Source organism: Antechinus flavipes, chromosome 1 (assembly GCF_016432865.1).
Source record: "Antechinus flavipes isolate AdamAnt ecotype Samford, QLD, Australia chromosome 1, AdamAnt_v2, whole genome shotgun sequence".
NCBI classification, from domain to species: Eukaryota; Metazoa; Chordata; class Mammalia; order Dasyuromorphia; family Dasyuridae; genus Antechinus; species Antechinus flavipes.
Genome location: NC_067398.1, coordinates 314,763,875 through 314,787,109, shown reverse-complemented (window position 1 = coordinate 314,787,109; position 23,235 = coordinate 314,763,875). Strand labels below are relative to the sequence as shown.

Sequence of the window (23,235 nt, the reverse complement as noted above, 5' to 3'; positions counted from 1 at the left end):
TACTGTTAAAAATCATAATAGAATGAAATGGTGAATTTCAGTTAGAGATAAGTGAAAATAAAGATGCGATTTCTTTTCCTACCTTAGTTTAAGAAACCCCTGAAATCTCTCTATAGATATCTTGAGTGTCTATAGACTTGTAGGTTAAGAACCCCTTCTGTAAAATCTCTTGAATAAAAGCCCCCCAAAAAACATTTAATTAAGAGGGTCCAAATATCCAGGCTTTTTCTGGCTCTTCTAGGAACAACATGGCACCAAGTTAGCTAGAGAAGGCATTTGCTTAGAATTATAAACTATTTTTAAGTGAACTGGTATGCATATGAGGAAGTTTTTATTATTTACATATTGTCTTGTCCTAAGGCACAAGCCATGTAATTCATTATGCCTGAAACCATAACAAAACATAATCACCATTTAAAATTCTTTTCGAGGGAAAAGATGCATTTTAATGTCTTTAAAAGTTAGTATCAGGGGAAAAAGAATAGTAGGGGAGCGTGTGTGTGTGTGCACGCGCACGTGTGTGTGTGTATGTGTATGTGTATGATGGTGGAACTAATTATGTTTTACAGACTTTAGTTTTAATTTTTAGTTTCTCCCCCCCCCATCCTTTTTTTCTCTTGTTATCACAAAGAAACAATGAAAATCAAATCAAATAGTAAAATACTCATCTTATTCTGGCTTCAGTGAAGAGTAAATTAAGTGGGAATTTTCTACCTGAAGAACATTTGACAAGCAATGAGCTAAATATTTACTTTAATTAGTTCTTTGTTCTTGCATCATATCAGTGTTGTGTGTGTTTTTTTTTTTTTTTTTTTTTTTTAACGCGGTCACTCTTCCCAATGAACGTACTTCTTACTTCATTTTATTACCAGGGTTGCTGCTGCAAGAAGAGAGATTTCTATCTGTTCTTGTGCATGCGACTATTCTGCAAATACAATGGCCCCTTTAATTTCTATTCCTCTGAGTTCCCACAGAAACCATGATCTCTTTCATTATGTTTTCCACTTAATCCACCTCTTGATCTTCATAAAATTCTGTTAAGGACAATCTGCACTTTGCATATTTTCCATAAAGTAGCTATGAAGAGAAAGAACACTAAGCACATATTTACTGAGCACCAACTCTGTGCCCAGGATTGTCTTGGGTACTGTGGACCAGAAGGGGTCTTTACAATCTGTTTGGATAAAAATGACAATTGAAACAATAGAGTCATAGATTTATGATTCCAGACTTCAGAGTTGTGAGAAATCTTAGAAATTATCAAGTCCAATCCTCTCATTTTTATAGATGAGGAAATTGAGGATTGGGGAGAATAAGTGACTAGTCTAAGAGCATATAGATAGTAAGAGAAAGAAATAGAATTTGAATTAAGTATCTCCAACTCCATCTCCAGCACTCTTTATTGGGACAAATAGTGTACTTTCAAGTGGCATTATCTTTGAAAATGAAAAGCATAGATACATAAAGTGGATATAATCTAAATATAGAGGAAATACTCTGAGATCCTAAGATCAGTCTAAGAGCTGGAAGAGATCCTAAACTGGAATCCCTTTTCTCCTCCTCCTCCGTATTTCCCTGGCTTTCTTCACCACTCAGCTCAAATTCCACCTTGTTCAAGAGGTCTCTCCCAGTCGTCCCTCCCTGCCCCTCTGATGAAGTCTTACATTTAGGTTGAATACCTCTTGTGACTCATAGTTGTTTTCATATTGTTTTTTTTTTTTTGTTAGAATATAAGCTTCTTGAGGGTAGGGTCTACACTATTGCCTTTCTGTTCCCATTAGTTAGCATCAGGCTATTTCCAAAAAGCTAATTGTCTCTCATTCACTGATTCAGTTTCATCTCTTCATTGTGCAAACTAGGGGAATTAGATCAACTCCAAGAGGTTTTAAATGCCTTGCCCATGACCATGGGCAAGTCCTAAGCAGCAGATTTGAATGCAGGTCACCAGATCGAGTTTTCTCTACTATCTTGCGCTGTAATGTAATATAATGTCTATTAAATTATAGGAGTTTCTACCAGATTTGGAGAAAATGTATCATGATATCTGGGTAAAACCAAGAAACAAAAATCAGGAAGCGATTGAAAGAATAACACCTTGATTTGGGGGAGGGAAGTGTAATGGATCAACAGAAGAGGGGCTCTACCATGGGAAAGTAAACTGAGATTCAAGATTTTTAGGAAAAGTTTCATGGAAAGGAGAGAGGGGAGGACCTTGAATGAGTATTTTCAATGTGGATACAATTTGGACAGTTGTGAGGGGAGGGGAGGTAATAGGGATAGTGAAACATTGTTCTCTCTGGTTGACTGATACTTTCTCTTCTCTCAGTCAGTATTCAAAACTCAGTATTCAAAAGTTCATTCAAGTCAATTTAACTCTTTAAGTATAGACTAGATGGCTGCTATAGACCAGTGCTGGATATTGGCAAAAATAAAACACACCTGATCCTCAAAGAATTAATTTCGGGGAGGGAGGAGAACAAATGCACTTGGATAATTCAGAACAAATATACACAAAAATAATTTATTGGAGAGAAGCAGGGCTGATCACAGGAGAGAGAATATAACTCTTGTAGAATCTAGCATTTAAAGGAAATGGGGAAACTGAGAGGGAGAAGAAGGGCGCTTGTGGAGAGAACATGGGATAAAGTCTATGCTTTATCTCTTTCCCATCTTCTGGCAAGGACTGTGACTATGTTCCACACTGCATCCCACTGATACCTTTTGCTAGCAATTCAAAATGATTGGAAAGGTGGACACAGCCTGATTCCTCTTGGAGGGGCTGCCTGTAGAGGAGAGTTCCAGGAAATGAAGGGAACATCATGCTTGCCTACTAACAATGGGTACCATTGATTCTCTCAAGCCATTACCCACCTCCCTCTGCTTCAGCTCTAATTTTTATTCTGTGTTTGTTTTACAGTTGTTCAGCACATCAAGAGACATAACATCGTTCTGAAAAGAGAACTAGGCGAAGGAGCCTTTGGAAAAGTTTTCCTAGCCGAGTGTTATAACCTCTGCCCTGAACAGGACAAGATCTTGGTGGCTGTAAAGGTAAGATAATCTCTAATTCCTGACAATTCCCTGTCTAAGACTGACACTTAAAATGATTTTAGCAAGCTTTCGGGGAACAAAGAAGTAATATAGCTAAATGAATAGAGTCGAGAAGATATGGATTCAAATCCCACCTTAGTTCAACTTTGGTCCAAGTTCAGTTACCCTAGACATTGTTTCAAACTCAAGGCTTCAGTTTGCTTATATGTAGTTTCTTTATATGTGATAATGCTAGCACTTATCTTCCTGGGTGATTGTGGAGATCAAATAAGATGGTGTATGCAAAGCTCTTTATAAATATCAAAGTGCTATATAAGTGTTAAGTATAATCTTTATGTATTGACTAAATTGGCTGCAATCTGCATTGATGGATGGTATCCCCACACTGGGAGTTTCTTTCCCTAGTTAAATCATGAATTCTTTGAGTATATAAATATTCACAAATAAGAAATCCTTGTTAGAGTGAATACCAGTTGTCATATCCATTTTACTGATGAAGTAATAAGACATTCTTCCCAGGGTCACCTTTATAGGACTCAGTGAATCATAAAAGTCACCAGGCCAATCATCAGTTTACTGATAAACAATTAGGCAGAGATTTACTCAAGTGATTTACTCAAGACCATTTAATGTAACAGAATCAGGACTTGAACCCAGATCTCTGGTCTTCATATATAATATTCTTTTCAATGTACCACTCTTTGTGACAATTTACATGTAGATCTTACTGAATTCTTAATTACTATTCAGAACCAAGACTAACAGAATTGTGGAAAGAGAGAAGTGTAAATCCCATTCAGTCTAGGAGCATGATGTAGCCAGCAGGAACCTGCTTGGGAGAGTTGACCATTAAATTGATTATAAAATTTTCATTGTGAACATTTACTCCATGGAAATCTGCAAAACCTTCAAATCAGCTCTTGATTAATTGCTTTGTTGATTGTTTAGACTAAAGAACCATCAGTAATGCCAATTAAACCCTAAATTATGTAGGGAACACTTTTTTACCCTGCAGAGATGATTATTTAATATTTACCAGAATAGTCATGCTTTAATTTGGCTTTGTCTTATTCTAGCCACCTAGAATCTTAAGCCTAGGATCTACCACATGTCTGGACATGTGGAAATGAGAGCTGGAGCATTTTCTAACCTTTCTTAGTAGGGAGATGTGGATGCTAGAATTTTTTTTTCTTTTGAAATCCTTCCTGAGTTTCTAGAATTTGGGGAGAGTTCTAAACCCAAGATAGAGTGATATTAGGAAACATCCCAGGTACACCCTTTTTCCTCTAATTAGGCATAATATATTCTTATCACAAATGGATTTTATAATGCCTTGCATTAAAATCATGTGATTTGCATAAAGAGAAAATAACTGCTATGTACATAACATTTTTTAAAGCACATTTTGTCTTTTGTTTCATTTGAACCCTACAGTAATCTTGTGAGTTAAGTACTATTTGGTATTATTATTATCTCCACTTTATGAATGACAAAACTAAGGCTCAGAATAGTTAAGCTGACTTCTCCAAAGTTACCTAGCTACCAGAGTTAAGGTTCAAACCCATGTCTTCCTACTTCCAAATTGAGCACTCTTTCCACTAAGTCCCAATGTAAATGAAAATTCCAGGAAGAGGTAAAATTTCCCATGGTTTCTTTCACACATAAGAAAAATTGATTTAAAAACCTTAAAGAATTTTTGTATAAGTCCCAAGGAATCTTTTATAACAAGATATCATATATAAAAATTGTTTATCAAAGTAGTGGGTCACATATAGAATATAAAGTCATGAGTTTCTTTAATGACATGTGTATATAACAAATATGGATGTAATTATCCACAAACTTTATTAAAATGTCATTTTTTTTTTGTCTTGAATCACTGGTGGATATTCCTTGGGGAGGAGGAAGGGAATGGTGTATGTGGAGGAAGATATTAAGAAATGGATACTTTCAATCTGAAATAACTTCTTTTAAAATATGCATGAATAAATCTTAAACATTTAATTTGGATTAAGGATCTTATTATTATCAGGACAACATTTCATTGTTACAAGGGTTTTATGGCCTACTATTGCTATGGTTAGTGTTCATTAACTAGCATAATGGGCAGCTAATAAAGAAAAAGACTATTTAAAATGTCTAAACTTCTCCACTCTGCAGACTAAACACTTTAAAAGTAGCAGATGGAACTCAGCTTTTTCCAAGTGGAAATATTCTACATGTGTTTTTCTTGTCATAGAAAGGAACTAACTTGGGTGGCAAGAAGTCTCAGGGACTGTCAGCGAATTCCTTATTTTGAGCAAATGAAGGCTATAAGTCTCTGATGATAACCAAGTTCATGTTTATAAAATAAATATAAGCTTAATGAATGGATAAAGAATGATTCATTTGGATAGGGTTGAAAGGGGAATTAAGGAAGCCTTTGAGAGATCTGGAGTTTAGGAGGTCAAATAGTGGGAGGATTGGGAGGAGGGGGAGGAGTTGGTTGGAAGCAGTAGATTTGACCAAGCAGAAGGCTTAAAAAAAGAAGAATCTTTCCTTACTCTCACAATATTTAACTCCTCCTGTCTCCCTTACTTCCTTCTTTCATAGACTACCTTGAAAGGGAAGAGGGGGGTTATAAAAAATATCATTTTCAGAATACTATTTCTACATTTCTATAATTCTTCTAATAGTTTTTATTTCTCTCTTGTATGAGTAGACCTAAAGAATTCTTTAGATAGGAGTAGCACTAATAGGAACATTTCACAATTGTGGGACAGTGAATAAACTGGCCTTGAAGTTAGGTAGAATAGGATTCAAGCAATAGTTCTGATATATACTCACAAGGTGACTATGGGCCAAGCATTTAACTTCCTCAAAACACAGGCATTCTCTAAAAATGTCAGGTAATAATAAGTTCCACTTCTGCCATTTGCTACTTCCATGTACTTGAGTCCTCTTTGACAAGTCACTTAGATTATTGGGCTTCAGTTTCCTCAACTCTAAAACAAAGGGACTGGATTGGATGAGCTCAAAGATCCCTCCATTTTGAAATCTGTTATCTTGAGTTACAGATGAGTTGTCAATCAGCATGGTATAGGGCCAAGGTGTCAAATTTGTCACGGAGGAGGCAGTTAGCAAAACTCCCACATGCTAACTGGAACAAATTAAAACGTAATTAATAAATGTTTAACAAAATAAACAAAAATATACTATGACAGATAATATTAATATGTGGTTTTCTAAATAATATGTTGCTGCTGGGATCCATTTCTATTTAAGTTTGACCCCACTGCTATTGAGAATATCCATACATGGATTTCTGTACTTTGATGAAATGGTATTATCAGATGATAAAGGAAGTATAAGAAACAAAACATCTTACCAAAAGCTCCACTGACACATTGATGAATGTAGGAAAGATTTATTTTACATTCTTGTAAAAATAATTACACTCCAATTCTGTAGTATGGGAACATAGTCACAGAAGCCAGGTCAAGTTTTTTTAAGGAGTTTAGTTAGCCCTACTTCTTCTTTTTTCTGAATCTTGACTAATCAGGATCCTTTCCAGATTACCATTTTCCCTTATAAGATATATAATATATCCAATTTTAAGCAAAATATGACCAGAGCAGTTCTTTAAGCTCCTGCTGTTGGTTACTTCTTCACTCTTCCAGTCCTTCCTTGTCCAAGAGGGAAACTCCCTTTTCTTATTCCAGGGGATTCCTGTTCAAATCTAAACCTAATTCCTCTTTGATGTCTTTGTAGGTTTCAGTTTTCTAATTTAAATTTCATTTCTCAAATTTAATTTTTATAACTATGGAAACCAAATAAATGCCTATCCATTTCCCATAGGGAGAATCTGACATAGCTGTGCTTCTTGTAATGCACTGAGGAGGAAAGGTATTCCCAGGGATTTGAACTCCAAATTGAGAACATCAACATAGGTATTACATTACCCAGGGCTTCAGTGATTTTGTTTGGAAATCCAAGTGCTTGGACCTATGGTTGAAGCAATGGCAAATCTTGAGAGAGATGGCACCTGAGACCAGGCTGTCCTGCTGAGATTTGAGCAAAGCGGTGCATTAAAGGTCATACCTCCATGATAACTGAATCCTGGCCCTAACTCTATAGCTATATATATCTATTCCATACCAGAATTCCCATCCACCCTGAGAAATTGCAGGTCGTAATTGTCAGGCTGTTCTTCCACTCTCTGGTTCAAGGTTAAGCACAGGATACTGGGAAGACTTTTCAACAAGGTAATAGCTTTATCCTAAATCCAGGTCTGTTGCAGAAAACATTGAATCCCTAAGCTCAGAATCAAGACACATGTCATATATATTCCAAAGACATATGTGTGTGTGTGTGTGTGTGTGTGTGTGTGTGTGTGTGTATATAATTAAAGACATATATATATTATTAAAGATATATATATATTACTAAAGACATATATATAGATTATTAAAGACATATATGTATATATATATATACATATATACATATATATATATGTGTATATATATATATATATATACACATATAAATAAAATGTCACCAAAGCTGTTTGGTCTAGTTTCAGCTTATTGGATATAAGGTTCCAACTTATTGTTTAGTAATACCATTATAGCTCTGGAAGTCTGTAGAAATCAGTAACAAAGGTTTTTACATTTGTGTGTCCAGTGTTTTGTGCTTTAGGAGAGTCTCAGTGTTGAATGAATGAATGAATGAATGAATGACTTGTTGAATTTTTCAATACCCACACCTGTTTATATGCCTTAGATTAACTAGCTAATCAATAGCCAATCATGTCCCTAATTTGTATACACTTAATTTAGTGGCAAAATGATGAAAAAAAAAAAAAAACAGAAGCTCTACTTCCTTATCTTCTTTAAACCACTTTTTCCAACACTTTGCTTCTAACAAGATATTCTCCTATTGTCATTTGACCAATACGGCCAGAGCAGACTTTAACATAAATAACTGTGCCCAAAGTCTGGACTTCCTACTTACCCCATCCCTTCAGGTGGATGTAGCTGCTCATACCACTTAGATGAGTAGGAGAATCACCAACTGCACTTATTCTGGTTAGATAGAAGACAACTGGCCCTTTCCATCTGCCTTGCCACTCCATGGCCAGGTTTCTAGCCATTGCCATCTGACTTGCCCATGCACTGTGAGAATCCTTGAGCCTTTTCATCCACCTTTCATCTATAATCTATAACCTGCAGAAGAAAAAAATATATATATACATATATATGTATACACACACACATAAACACACACACATATAATGATTTATCTGCAGAACAGATGGAAGGGTCCAATGTTACTCACTGTTATTCACATGTATATATGTACATGTGTATATATATATGTAAATATATGTACATGTGTATGTGTGTAAATATATGTGTGCGTGTGCATATATTTCTCCTCCTAGTATGCCCCTCCCTTAATAAAATAAGTGCTTTTTGTGAGCAGGAAGTTCTCATGTGTCTTAGTAAGTGCTTATAGTGTTTAATAATATTTTTTCATTCATTCATTCACCTATTGCCATCCCATATGGGCTTGAACTAGAAATCTGATCTGGCTGTGTTGGGTGAATGGAGAAGGGAGTAAAACTTAATAGAAGGAAGATCTTTAGTAAAATGTTTTAAGGAATTTAGGGAAGTCCCTAAATTGTTTTTTCTCTTCCTGATTGTAAATTAATTCTAGTCAAATTCAGGGTTTGATTAGCTGTTGGTTAACTAATCCATTCCAAGGCAAAAAACTCAACAAATACTGAGCATCTACCATGTGCTAGATGGCAAAGATTTATAGACAAAGGGAAAAGCAGTGTCTGCCCTCAAAGAACTTACACTGTACTGCAAGATTTGAGAACATTGACCCAATTATCTTTCTAGCAACCATATTGTTCAGCAATCAATAACCACAACCCCAGGTGAACTCTATGCCCTAGGACCTGCTGGCTACAGGTTAACATATGAACTACTTTAGTGGGACACTGATGGACACCAAATAAAATAAGCAGAGAAAAGTCCCCAGTTCAGTGGTGGTGGATGCATTATGGAGAATTTTTAGAAAAACATAGACAAGAATGAAACAGAATTCATTGACTTATTGAAGACTATTGATTAGTCTTTGAGGTAACAGTTTAGCCATGCTCTTTAAAAAGTCTCAGAAAACATTGAAAAGTTGTGTTGAAATTTCCTCTTATAATGATTCACCTTCTTGCATAAATTTAAGCAAAAGTATGACTTCAACCTGAGATGTGAAAGGCTATATAACTGGAAAATGCATAGTATTACTATGAACACAAAAAGAGCAGCTTAGATACATCTGTCACTTACTCTCTCTGAGGCTTTAGACAAATTACTCTGGGCCTGTTTCCTCATTTGTAATATGAATTACCTCCAAAGTTCTAAATTGGTTGCCTGTCATCCCCTATATGTGTATTTTTGCTGAAACTATGATTGGATTTAGGCATTAGAGTTGAAATCACATAAAGACATGAATACTTTTTGATATGTTGAACGAATGAATAAAAAGGGATCTGCTCTGTTTCAGATACTGAGGACATAAATATAAAACTAAGACAGTCCCTGTCCTCAATGAGCTTGCAGTCTAAAAGAGAGAAACACATACAGAGGAGTCTTAACAAAGGAAGGGATTTTTGGTTTGGGGGTATCACAGCAATTGTGAGTAAAGCCATAATAAAGTATCAAATGAAGTAGGGAGAAAGTGCCCACAATTAGTTATCAATTGTCATACACTTTCTAGTTGCCATGCTAGTGCTATTTTTAAAATTATTGCTTCCACAGCAAAAGGTGGGGTAGCAGAATGGGGAAGCATTGGGGTACATGTAGTAGCAGGGCAGGTGGCAAGATGCACTAGATTCCGGTTGGATGGATGGATGGACCATGAAACTTATTCATTTATTTTAGCAACAAAATCTGAGAAAGGCCACCTCACGCTCAATCTGGGATCATTTGTCCTGTTCTTGTATGTGATCTATAATTTAAAAAATCCATCCAAAAGACTGCTTCTTTCTCAAACTATAGAAAACAATATTTTTGATTTGTTCACATTTTAAAAGAATTTCCAGTGATGCAAAATCTAGGAGAGTACATTCTAAATGAGACTAAAAAGATACTCTTTTGCTAGGACAGTGCTAGGACACACCCTCACCAGAAGTATAAAACTAACAAAAAATAAAGGTATAGTTTAGGGAGAAAATAAATTGAGCAAGATTGCCAAGGAATGAGCATCTTCTCACCTATATAGAATTGCTGTCAGTGCTTCTCTTCATTGATTGGAAGCTCTTTGGGGTCTTTGACATGCCATCTGCTTGTTGCCTAGCAACCCTTGCAGCATTGTGCATGCATGTTAAGAAATAGCTGCTATTGTGCTGTATTCTTCTTTAGGGGGAACTGCCTGGGGTTCAAAATAGAGTGCTTTTCTTTCAGACAGATGGATGCCATTCAAAATCTTGGGGTAGATGCTGAAAATTATTTAAGGGCTGAAGCATGCATAAGAAATCTGGCTTAGGATAAATATAGATATATAGACATACATGAACATATCTGTTCTCCATAAAGTATCTGGGGATTTTTAAGCCATAAAGTTTCTAATTTTCTGGGTTATTTTCATATTACCTTTAGCTTATGGGAGAATAAATTTGCCAGCTGCTTTCTTTCCCTTTTATATATTACCATTGAACTAATGAGGACATAGGACAGAGTATCTTTTATTTTTCAAGTAACTGAGTTATAAATTCAAGGAGGAGCTGCATTCTGCATTCTCTGTTTTGCCTATCAACACATTTGCTATTTCAGCCTACATATATATACTTTCAGTTATATCTCTTCATACTGTAAATTTAAAACAATTGAAATGGAAATACATTATAGAATACAGATTGAGAATCCACATATCTTTTCTCCACTAAGAAAAATCTTCCATGGTGCATTGGGCCATAGTATAATGGAATATTGAAGCTCAAAGGGACCTGAGAACTCATCCATTCTAATTTTTCCTATATGTCATAGATGAAAAATCTGAAGCCAGAGAGTGTTTATGGTTTGACCAATCATATAAATTAAAATGACTATAAATTTAAGTTGATGCAAAAGAAGAGACATTTGTTATGACAAATGTTAATCTTGAGTTCAACAAGATATTTTGGACACCCCTCCTCTTTAAATCAATGGTGATGATAATGACTTGACTAATATTTGGGGAGTAACTACAAAAAAATTATCTCAAAAAGCCTACTAGCTATGATATATTATCAATAAGCTAAGTGATCCATCACAAAATAGTTTTTTTTTTAAATTAGTTAGAACACCAGGTTTGGGTAATAGTTCCAGCTCCCTATTACACAATAAAATGATTTGAAGAAATATGGACCATACGATCCTAAGGTTAGAACAGAGGAAATCCAACAAGATGCATAAACTCACTGGGGCTTACTTTTCTCTTCTGTAAAATGACAAGGGATTTAACATATATTTTTTACCAAGTTTGATATGTTGGATTACTTGCCATCTAGGGAAGGGGGTGGGAGGGAAGGGGGGAAATTGGAACACAAGGTTTTGCAAGGGTAAATTTTTAAAAAATTATCTATGCAAATGTTTTGAAAATAAAAAGCTTTAACAAAAAATAAAATAAAATGAGAGGGTTGGACTCTAGTCTCTCAAGTCCATTGCAGTTCAAAATTTATGATCCTAAGACTTGCCATGCCTAAAATGGACTTTTCTTCTTCCCAGTCTTCCTCACTCACTGTACAAGGCCCAAAGCATGTACATTCTGCTCCTTGAAGTTGTCTTTGATTCTTCCTTTCTTTTGAGATTTATCTTCATGAATCTTTCAAGACATTCTCTTTTCTAGGTTTAAGCATTTTCTAATTTGTGTTAGAATACAAGGTCCTCGAAGACTGAGTTTGGCTTATTATTGTTTATATGTATATCCAGAACTTAACACAATGCCTGGCAAGTGTCTCCCTCTCCCTTACTCTTACCCTTTTTTCTCCTTCTCACCCCTCCCCCTTTTCTCTCGCCTTTATTTCTCTCCCTTTTTCTCTCCTTTCTTCCCTTTCTCTTCTCCCTGCCCACCCATAGATTACCTCCTTTTTGAGGATATTGTATGTTACATCATTTTTTCTCTTCTGTCCCTAGTACCCAGCACAGTATCTTGACAACTGAAGTTACTGAACTGAATTTTGATGATCTTTTTCTGAATCTTAGCCAGTTTATTAATTTCACACTTCAAAAGATCTGTGATTTCATTGGTTTGGGTACATCTTCCTCTGACACAGTTCATAATACCTCCATGTCTTAGATGATAGTATATGTGACTATTTTCATGAATTGCTATGACCCCAAAATCTATTACCTGGTGGTCAGCCATCTGCTGATGAGCCCTCTGAACAACAGATGCAGAGTTCATTGGCATGCATTTAGTCAAAGCCTTTCCATTTTGAAATAGGACCTGCCAGGTCTTGGGCTTTGTTGGCATGGTCTTTGAGAATCCAGGGTCACCTCTACAATCAAGAGCCACAGGAGTGAGACTTCAGCAGGGCAGCTTAACCAGTTTTAATCTTTTAAAAAATTATTGCCCTCCATTGTTTTTATACTCCCAACTAAATGCACTTCTTTTTTTTTTTAATAACTTTTTATTGATAGAACCCATGCCAGGGCAATTTTTTATAGCATTATCCCTTGCATTCACTTCTGTTCTGATTTTTCCCCTCCTTCCCTCCACCCCCTCCCCCAGATGGCAAGCAGTCCTTTACATGTTGAATAGGTTACAGTATATCCTAGATATAATATATGTGTGCAGAACTGAACAGTTTTCTTGTTGCACAGGGAGAATTGAATTCAGAAGGTACAAATAACCTGGGAAGAAAAACAAAAATGCAAGCAGTTTATATTCATTTCCCAGTGTTCTTTCTTTGGGTGTAGCTGCTTCTGTCCATCTTTGATCAATTGAAATTGAATTAGCTCTCTTTATCGAAGAGATCCACTTCCATCAGAATACATCCTCAAACAGTATCACTGTTGAGATATATAATGATCTCCTGGTTCTGCTCATTTCACTTAGCATAAATGCACTCTTTATAACAAACATTTTTAAAGATTAAAATTTGTTTTGTTTTAATTAATTAATTAAATATTTTCCCAGATATATTCAAAACATTTTTTACATTTGTTTTTAAGATTTTTGAGTTCTAGATTATCGTCCTTACCCCCACCACAATTAAGAAACCACATGTGAAGTTATGCAAAACATTTAAAATTAAGTTAAAAATAAAGAGAAGTAATAGAGAATGCTTCAATCTATATACAGACTCAATCAGTTCCTTCTCTAAGTATGAATAGTATTTTTTATCATAAATCCTTCAGAATAGGTGTGAATGATTGTACTACTGAGATTAATAATGTCAAAATCAGCAGGTCATCCCAGAACATTGATATTACTTTGCATATATATATATATATATTTGACTTTGTTCATGGAAGACTTTCCAGGATTTTTTTTACTGAGAGCATCCTGCTCATCATTTTCCAGTGAAAAATAATATTCCATCAGAGAAATTTGCTTCAAACAATTTTTTAGAATTACTATTGCTGATTGTATTTTCCTCCCATTTATTCTCTCTCTCCTTTCACCTTATCCCTCCTCAAAAGTGTAAGAAACATTTTTAAAAGAAAGAAATGACTGTTTGATATCACCCATAAATACATTGCCTGAGTCTAAGGATATATACTTACATTTCATACCCATTGTCTCTGATCTCTGCAAAGAATGGAGAGAGGGGCATTTTCTTAAATCTTCTTCAGAGCCAAACTTCTTTAACCACATCTTTTAAAAAAATTGCAGACATAAACCAGACTCATCACTCCAAAATGTACTCAAGTAACATCATAAATAATGAAAGAATTGATTTCGAATCTCTCTGTTAGTGGAATACATTATAAGTTTTATCAATTGTGGCTTGTGATTTTGTTTTGTTTTATTTTTAAATAATATAACATGGTATAGAGATCACAGATCCATCTTCCCCTATATTTCTCCAGTGCTAAGAAAGCAATGACACCCTCATTGCATTCAGTTTCTGATCCACTAAGACTTTTCCAGAGCTAGAGACAGTTCAAATGGTTCTTGGTAGTTAAAATTTCATTTCTGAACATTGATACTTTGATTATCATTAAATCTACAAATCAGGGCTTAATTTATTGTTATGTTGGTTTCTAGATTTAAGAAAATAATAGATAAAATGTGAATAATGGAAATTAAAATTTAATCAGAGAGCTGGTTGTTAAATCTTTATCAGGCACTACTAAAAAGGCACTGCTGCCTTTTCTTAACTTATCTTTATCATATTATTTTTGTTCAGTCATGTCAGTTATGTCCGACTCATAAGCCCATTTGGGGTTTTTCTTGGCAAAGATACTGTAATGGTTTGCCATTTCCTTCTCCAGCTCAATTTACAGATGAGAAAACTGAGGAAATAGGGTTAAGTGATTTGCCTAGGATCACACAGCTAGTACCTGTCTGAGGTTGAATTTAAATACAGCTCTTCCTAACACTCTACCCCCAGTGTCACCTAGCTGTCCTAGCTATCATATATTTATATGCTTTTGGTCTTGAAGTCTTCTTATCTTAGACTTATTCATCTCAAATGCCATCTTTCTCAAAAGATTTCTTTATTCTTCAATGTCACCTTAATTTTTATTCTTCTCTTTCACAGTTAAAATGATAATCCTACTTTATTCTGCTCTAATGAGATTAGGGAGTATTTGGAATGTTATTAAAGGTCCAAAAGCTACATTATAGGAAGAATGGAGAACAACTGATAGGCATTCAGAGGAGAGTGGCCAGAATGCTAAGAACTTTGGAGGCAAAGTCACATAAGGATCAATTAAAAGAGGGTATTGAGGGGTTGTTAAGCCAGAAGAAGATGTGATTAGAAGGAACACCTGAGGTATTTCAAATATTTGATGAGTTTTAATATAAAACTGGAACTGGTTCTGTATGGTCCCAAAGTCCAGAAGTAGGAAAAGTAAGTGGGGGTTGTGAAGAGGCCTTTGTGAACTCCAGATTAAGGACAAACATTCTGATAATTATCTAATTATAAAGTACATTATTGTTAAGCTCTGATATGGACATGATGAGTTTGGTCTAAGATCCTTTAGGATTGATGTTATATAAAAGTTTTAATAATTTATGATTAAAAGGACAGCTAGTTGGTGCAGTAGATAGAGCACTAGCCCTGAAGTCAGAAGGACCTGAATTCAAATCTGGCCTCGATACTTAATACTTTCTAGCTGTGAGACCCTGGACAAGTCACTTAACCCCAATTGTCTCAGCAAAATAATAATAATAATATTATTTATTATATCATATTTGTATAATAATTACAATTATTAATAATAATAATAAATTGAAAATAAAATTAATTAATAATATTAAAATAATAAAATAATAATAATTTATGATTACGGTATTAAAGCTAATCTTCATAAATTAATCTTCTTCATCATGAAATAAGTCATTGATAGAGATTTTACATAAAATCAGAACCAGTAATGCCTCATTTCCTCAATGCCTACATTTTCTTATTTCGATCCTGAGCTATTCAGCATCAACCTTAAATGAAATCCTTTGATCTCATCTGCTTTATGCTAACAATATAGATAAAGATATCTATTACCTGGTGGTCTTGCCTTAGATTGCCTTAGAAAACTACAAATTAGTATTATCAAATTATATATGTATATATATAATTTTATTATATTTAAACATTTCCCAATTACATTTTAATCCACTTGGGCTGCACTCCTCTTATGGAACTTGTGACCAGCAAGTTTGACACTTCTGACCTAAATCATACTTATTGACTTTATTTTTTTTTTTTTTTTAAGTTTTTTATTTAATAATTACATTATATTGACACTCATTTCTGTTCCGATTTTTTTCCCCTCCCTCCCTCCACCCCCTCCCCTAGATGGCAAGCAGTCCTTTATATGTTGGATATGTTGCAGTATATCCTAGATACAATATATGTTTGCAGAACCGAACAGTTCTCTTGTTGCGTAGGGAGAATTGGATTCAGAAGGTATAAATAATCCGGGAAGAAAAACAAAAATGCAGATAGTTCACATTCGTTTCCCAGTGTTCTTTCTTTGGGTGTAGCTGCTTTTGTCCGTCATTTATCAATTGAAACTCAGGTCTCTTTGTCAAAGAAATCCACTTCCATCAAAATATGTCCTCATACAATATCGTTGTCGAAGTGTATAATGATCTCCTGGTTCTGCTCATTTCACTTAGCATCAGTTCATGAAGGTCTCTCCAAGCCTCTCTGTATTCATCCTGCTGGTCATTTCTTACAGAACAATAATATTCCATAACATTCATATACCACAATTTACCCAGCCATTCTCCAATTGATGGGCATCCATTCATTTTCCAGTTTCTAGCCACTACAAACAGGGCTGCTACAAACATTTTGGCACATACAGGTCCCTTTCCCTTCTTTAGTATTTCTTTGGGATATAAGCCCAATAGAAACACTGCTGGATCAAAGGATATGCACATTTTGATAATTTTTTGGGCATAATTCCAGATTGCTCTCCAGAATGGTTAGATTCGTTCACAACTCCACCAACAATGCATTAGTGTCCCAGTTTTCCCGCATCCCCTCCAACATTCATCATTATTTTTTCCTGTCATCTTAGCCAATCTGACAGGTGTGTAGTGGTATCTCAGAGTTGTCTTAATTTGCATTTCTCTGATCAATAATGATTTGGAACACTCTTTCATATGAGTGGTAATAGTTTCAATCTCATCCTCTGAAAATTGTCTGTTCATATCCTTTGACCATTTATCAATTGGAGAATGGCCATACTTATTGACTTTAGACAGATGAATTATTCATGAGCAAACTAAACTAAAGAATAAAGGCTCTCTGGGGCAGCTAGATGATGCAGTGGATAGAGCACTGGCCCTAGGACAACCTGAGTTACCTGACTTTAAATCTGGTCTCAGACACTTAATACTTCCTAGCTGTGTCACCCTGGGCATGTCACTTAACCCCAATTGCCTCAACAACAACAACAACAACAACAAAAACAAAAGAATAAAGGCTTTCACTGAAATTCAGATATATTGCTTTTTGTACAGAAGTTTAATTTATTCTTGCATTTTGTCATGGATGTGATGGTACATACCTGAAATATTCCTAAAGGAGACAGAGACTGGTGGATCACTTAAGCTCAGGAGTTCTGAGCTGCAGTAGAGTGAAAGTCAATCAGTGTCTTCACTAAGTCAAGCACCAATATGGGAAGCCCTCAAGATGGTAGGTAGTGGTAGACAGACAGGACAAAGGATTACAATTGACCTAGCTCAGAAATGGAACAAGTCAAAGATTCTGTGCTTCTCACCACTGGAACCATGCCATTCCAATTGGGAAAAAATAGAGAGAGACACCATCAAAAACAAAAAACAAACAAGAAAACCCCAACAAAATAAAAACCTGCAATGACAAGTAAATATTTCCTTTCATTTGTAGAAGTTCTAGGGAAGAATTATTTAATCTCATTTGTTTCTTAGATTTTCTTCCTATTGGCCCATTTTTCATGCCCTAAATTTGTTGGAATCTGTATTCTCTAAGTTAATCCCTCATTACTGTACTATTTGTTTCTTCCTTCTTTAATTAGGATTTTTAATCTAATATCTTGTAGTCACCTCTAATAACATTTATGCCTCCTAATTTTCCCTTCAGAGAATTTACTCAGAAAGTGTCCTCCTTGATTTAAGACAAAGATGTCTTCAGCACATTTTCAAAAAAAGTTTGATGTTTTCTAGCCTTTCCCAAAAGATAAATAGAAAAGAGAAGTTACACTTCCAAATCTTGAGCCCAAAGTACTTAGGGCTGTTAATGAAAGGATCTCTACTGTATCTTAGGATGACAAAATTATAGATTTAGAATTGAAAAAGGACTTTAGAAGTCCCAAACTCATCATTTTCCAGATGGAGAAATTAAAAGTTAGAAAGGCAGCCATAAATAATAGGATATTAAAATTAAGAGCCACAGGAATGAGTTTCATAAGTCCACAAGACATTAGATAGAGCTAGTATTTAAACCCCACAGCCTTTGATACTACTGAAGGCTTATCTTACTGAATTTAAATATGACCTCAGAAACTTACCAGCTGGGTGTTCATTGGCAGTTCACTTAAGCCTACTTGCCTCAGTTTCCTCATCTGTAAAATGAGCTAAAGAAGGAAATAGAAAATCACTCTAGTATCTTTGCTGAGAAAACCCCAAATAAGTTTAGATGACTATGAACAACTGAACAACAACACTATTTCTCTTCTACTGTATCACATTGCATCCTGGCTTAGAAATTTGTAATAAGTTCTTAAATCTTCCTTTCTTCTTTCCCTTCAGCTTATTTACTTTACTTTTTTGACATCAGTTAACATACCTGGTTTTTTAGGTGGTTAGAGTCTTGGGCTTGGAATCAAGAAGATATGAGTTCATATGTGACCTCAGATAATTGGTTCGCTCAATGACCCTGGGTAAATCACTCAAACCTTATTTTTTTTTATCAGTTTTCTAAATTATTAAATGGGGATTATAAGATCATCTACTTCCTGGGGTTATTGTGAAGATAAAATTAAATAATATTTGTTAAGTTTTTCTTAGACTTCCTAGAATATAGTAGATGCTTAATAAATGGTTATTTTCTTTCTTCTTAATATAAAAGATAACCATACACACACACACACACACACACACACACACACACACACACACACACACACACACATATATATATATATATATATATCTTCACTCTTATAAGCCATGCCCCTTTCAGAGCTTAGTAGCTTAGTATAATGGTCTATATACAATATCTCAGTTAGTCCTATTAAGTTATAACCATCTTTCTTCCTCTACTGCACTGTTTCTCAAAGTGTCGTCTAGTTAATCCTGGATAACTCTGAAATCCTTTCAAAGGATCTACAAATGGTTTCTAATAATATAAATATCTCTAAATTTAACTCACATAAACAAAAACTTTTGAACAGGTCCTCAATTTTTAACAATATAAAGATATTAAGGAAAAAAAATTTGAGAACCAATGCTCTACCAAGGTGCTGAGTTTCTTCTTTAGACTTCCCTTTCCCCTTCATTGTTGTTCAAGCATTTCAAATAATCAGGAGTTTTCTATTGTGTTTCCTACTTTTCTCCTTTTTAATCATAAGTTTTCAATTCTCTTCTGAAACTTAACTCACACCCCACTATGCTGCTTAGCTGCAATCAATACATACTTCATATACTTTTTGACTATTTTGAGCAAGAGGTGAGGAAGCTCCCTTGGGGTTTTCCTCAGAAGTCATGTCAGTTAAGGAGATGTCAAAAAATTCATAAGCAATAAGAAAATGTAAAGTTCCCAAGTTGACACTTGGAATAAGAAAATCCTGATGTTTGATGGTGGGACTAGCATATGTGATAGAATGATGGTCAGGAAAAGGAAATGCTACCAAGAGCAACTTCAGTGTTATTTCTGCTGGTGAGATGCAATACCAAGAGATTGGATGAACCAGAGAAAGCTTCCATTAATTGAAAGAAATGACAATAAATCCAGAGTGTCTTCACATGCTACAAGTGGAATGATTTTTATCAGTAGAGTTTTATGACAAGGATTTTCTGTCCTGGAAATCAAGTTGCCTCGACTCAGTTTCAGTCAAAGACATACCACCCAGGAAGCAGCACAATTCCTACTTAGTTTTTTATCCCCAAAATATTTGAGGTTTTTTAACTTATCCCCACCTGATCTGCTGAGTTATTGAATACAGAATCAAGTCATCTTTTGGAATAAATTCTTAGCTTGTGATATGGATCATGACAGATAGGATAAAGTAGGATTACTGGGAAAGGTTCATTAAATAAGGTTGTATTAATGCTTACTTTAAGTAAAGTAGATTTCTGAGTGCTGGGGAAATAAAGACAAAATAAAAAGAGTCCTGGCCTCAAAAAGCTCCCATTCCATTTGGAAACATACTATGTTTACTGAAAGAAGGTGAGATAAAATATATGTAAATGATGTAGAGGTGGAGAAATACAGAAAAAGGGATGCAAGAAAGATTATCTACAAGAAGGCATCTGATATGATCCTTTAAGGGAGGTAAAACTTCCAAAGGGTGGCGAGGTGGAGACATGGGGCAATTATATGATGCTGTATAGAACTCCCCCAGCTAGATTGTGCAGTGGTCTGGAAACTGGAAGCATCAACTCCTTGAGTATTTGTCAAATCTGGTCTGAGACACTTAATAACCATGTGACCCCAGTGGGGTTAAAGAGTTGAACACAACTGAAATGACTGAACAATAGCAAAAATAGAACTCCCCCTCTCTAAAAAAAAAAAAAATCCAAAAGGCCATGAGCAACCATAATAGCAAAATCACAAATGTCAGGTTGGATGGTAGACAACCCAGCTATTGAAGCTCCTCAGGACATGCATCTATACGTGATCCCAGCACAGACATGATTCTGCTCTTCATCTTGCTATTAAGTACAGAATATGAAGTTACAATATCCGTTTCTTACCTTGTAGAGAAAGAGAAGTAGCATCTCCTGAGCTGTGTATTATACACTTTTTACAAAGAGTAGTGAATAAAGTGCCAGTATTCATGGTAAAGAATAGCTAACATTTGCATTGCAATGGAAAGTTTGTGAAGTGCTTTTCCTATCTGATTTCATTTGAGCCTCACAACTAGCCAGAGCTAGGTGCAATTATTACCACCATTTTACAAATTAGGAAACTGAGGCTGTGGATTAAGTAACTTGTCATGTAACTAGTTGGTTTTTGAAGTACGATTCAAACTTGGGCATTTCCAGCTCCAAGTCTAGTGCTCTGTGTCCCAGGTACTTTAATTATGGATTGTGGCCCCATATGGGATCTTGTAACTGAAGGTTGGAGTCTCAGATTTGTGATTTACTATCAGTAAAAGTGAGTTGCATGCCTATTTTATATATCTATATGTCAGGGGCATGTAAAAATTTCTGGGGGAAAAAAGGGTCACAAATAGAAAAGTGTAACAGTTCCTAATCTGTGTAACTACATTGTCCCACCTTGCTTTGTTTTCATTGCCATTTTAGAAAAAAGGAAAGTAAAACTCAGAGACTCAAGGTCCCACAGCTAGCAAACAACCAAACCAGACTGGAAGTCATGTCAAAGGTCCATTGTCAGGGCCCTTTTCACTGCATCATACTTCCTCTCTGTACGTGAGCATTCTGATATTTTCATTCAGTCCTAACTTAGTGGAGGGAAAGCCTAATGTTGATTTACAACAGCAACTATTAGATTTAATCTTAATAATGATAAATTCTTGTCTCCTTGACACTCCAGCTACTCCTTACCTTCAGGTATTATACAGGTGACATGATTTGTATAAACACATAAAGAAGATAGAAGACAGGTTGCCATTGTAATGGGTTGTTTTTTTCTTTAGCAACATGATAATTTTGTAGCTGTCTGGGTGGTACAGTGCACAGAACACTGGACTTTATCCTCTCTTCTTGATTTCAAATCTGGGCTCAGACACTTAATAGCTTTGGGATCCCAGACAAGTTACTTAACTCTGTTTGCCTCAGTTTCCTCATTCATAAAATGAGCTAGAGAAGATACTCTAGTGTCTAACCCCAAAAATATGGGGTCATGAAGAAGAGAACAAAATTGAACAACTGCAAATTTTTGCAGTCAGGGAGATTTCAGCTTGGCCAGGGAAATCTCTTGCTTTCAGAATCCCATTGCCATATCCTGAAGAAGGTTTCCTAAAATACTATTTGGATAAAAAAAGGATTATATGTTGTAAAATTGGAGGAACCCAAGAATTGAGACTCATTATATGCCATTCCTCTTCAACAAAGACTTAGTGGGAGTGAAAGCTATGAGAAAAATATGTGCACACAAATAATCAATTATAACTTAAGATCTCAAAAATTAAAAAGAAAGTTTTTCTTGGTAATCTTTTATTAAGTTTAATTTCCTACATATTTTGTCATTTCCACTTACACATAAATGACTATTTTTTATGCAGAGCCTCATTTTAATTCGCCTGTGTTTTTAATTTTTAAATTATTTTGCTCTTCTCTTCCATCTAATCAGACACTGAAAGATGCCAGTGAAAATGCCCGCAAGGACTTCCACCGAGAGGCTGAATTGTTGACCAATCTCCAGCATGAGCATATTGTGAAATTCTATGGTGTCTGTGTTGAAGGGGATCCTCTTATCATGGTCTTTGAATATATGAAGCATGGAGATCTCAACAAATATCTCAGGTATGGTTGCTGAAGCAATTGGAGGGCTGTTTGTCCACCAGAATAAGAAGCCAGGAATGTCTCTGCCTCTTTTGAATCTAGGAATTGAATACTACTAATAATTCAATTCAAAATCAGTTAAAGAAGCATTAATTAAATATCTCCCATGTGTAAAGCAACATATTAATTGAAAGATACACAGAGTTTTAAAAGAAACAGATCCTCCCTTAAAGGAGCTCATATTAGTAACTAATTATTATGTTAGGACTAATGTGTTTTTCCCCTTTTTCTACTTCCTTATACAAAAATCAGTCAGTGTGGGAAATCTCTTTTAAGGATTTGCCATAGTCAATATCTAATCAGACAGTAAAAGAAATTCTTAGTTTAGGCTAATAGCTGATTCCTGCTCATTATGTTTACTCAGACAGGTCTGGGAAAATGTAGATCTTCCCTTTTTTTTTTTTTTTTTTGATTTGTAATTTTTTTATTAAAGCCTTTTATTTTCAAAACATATGTATAGATATTTTTCAACATTAACCTTTGTAAAACCTTGTGTTCCAATTTTTCTTTCCCTTCCCTCCACACCCTTCCCTAGATGGCAAGTAATTCAATATATGTTAAACATGGTAAAAATATATGTTAAATTCAATATGTCCATACATACTTATACAATTACCTTGCTGCACAAGAAAAATCAAATCAAAAAGGAAAAAAAAATTAGAAAGAAAATAAAATGCAAGCAAACAACAACAAAAAGAGTGAAAATGCTATGTTGTGATTCAAACTCAGTTCCCACAGTCTCTGGATGTAGATGGCTCTTTTCATCACAAGATCATTGGAACTGGCCTGAATCATTTCATTGTTGAAAAG

General features: G+C 35.1%; 1 protein-coding gene across 3 annotated transcripts in view; it reads left to right on the top strand.

Annotated features, from left to right (window-relative positions):
- NTRK2 (neurotrophic receptor tyrosine kinase 2) overlaps positions 1-23,235 on the top strand; it is a 414,741-nt gene that overhangs the window by 288,671 nt on the left and 102,835 nt on the right. For all 3 annotated transcript variants that reach the window (XM_051966154.1, XM_051966147.1, XM_051966140.1), the window contains 2 exons: positions 2,918-3,048; positions 22,214-22,386. In XM_051966154.1, coding sequence (XP_051822114.1) covers positions 2,918-3,048; positions 22,214-22,386 — 304 coding nt within the window. The remainder of the gene's footprint in view (positions 1-2,917; positions 3,049-22,213; positions 22,387-23,235) is intronic.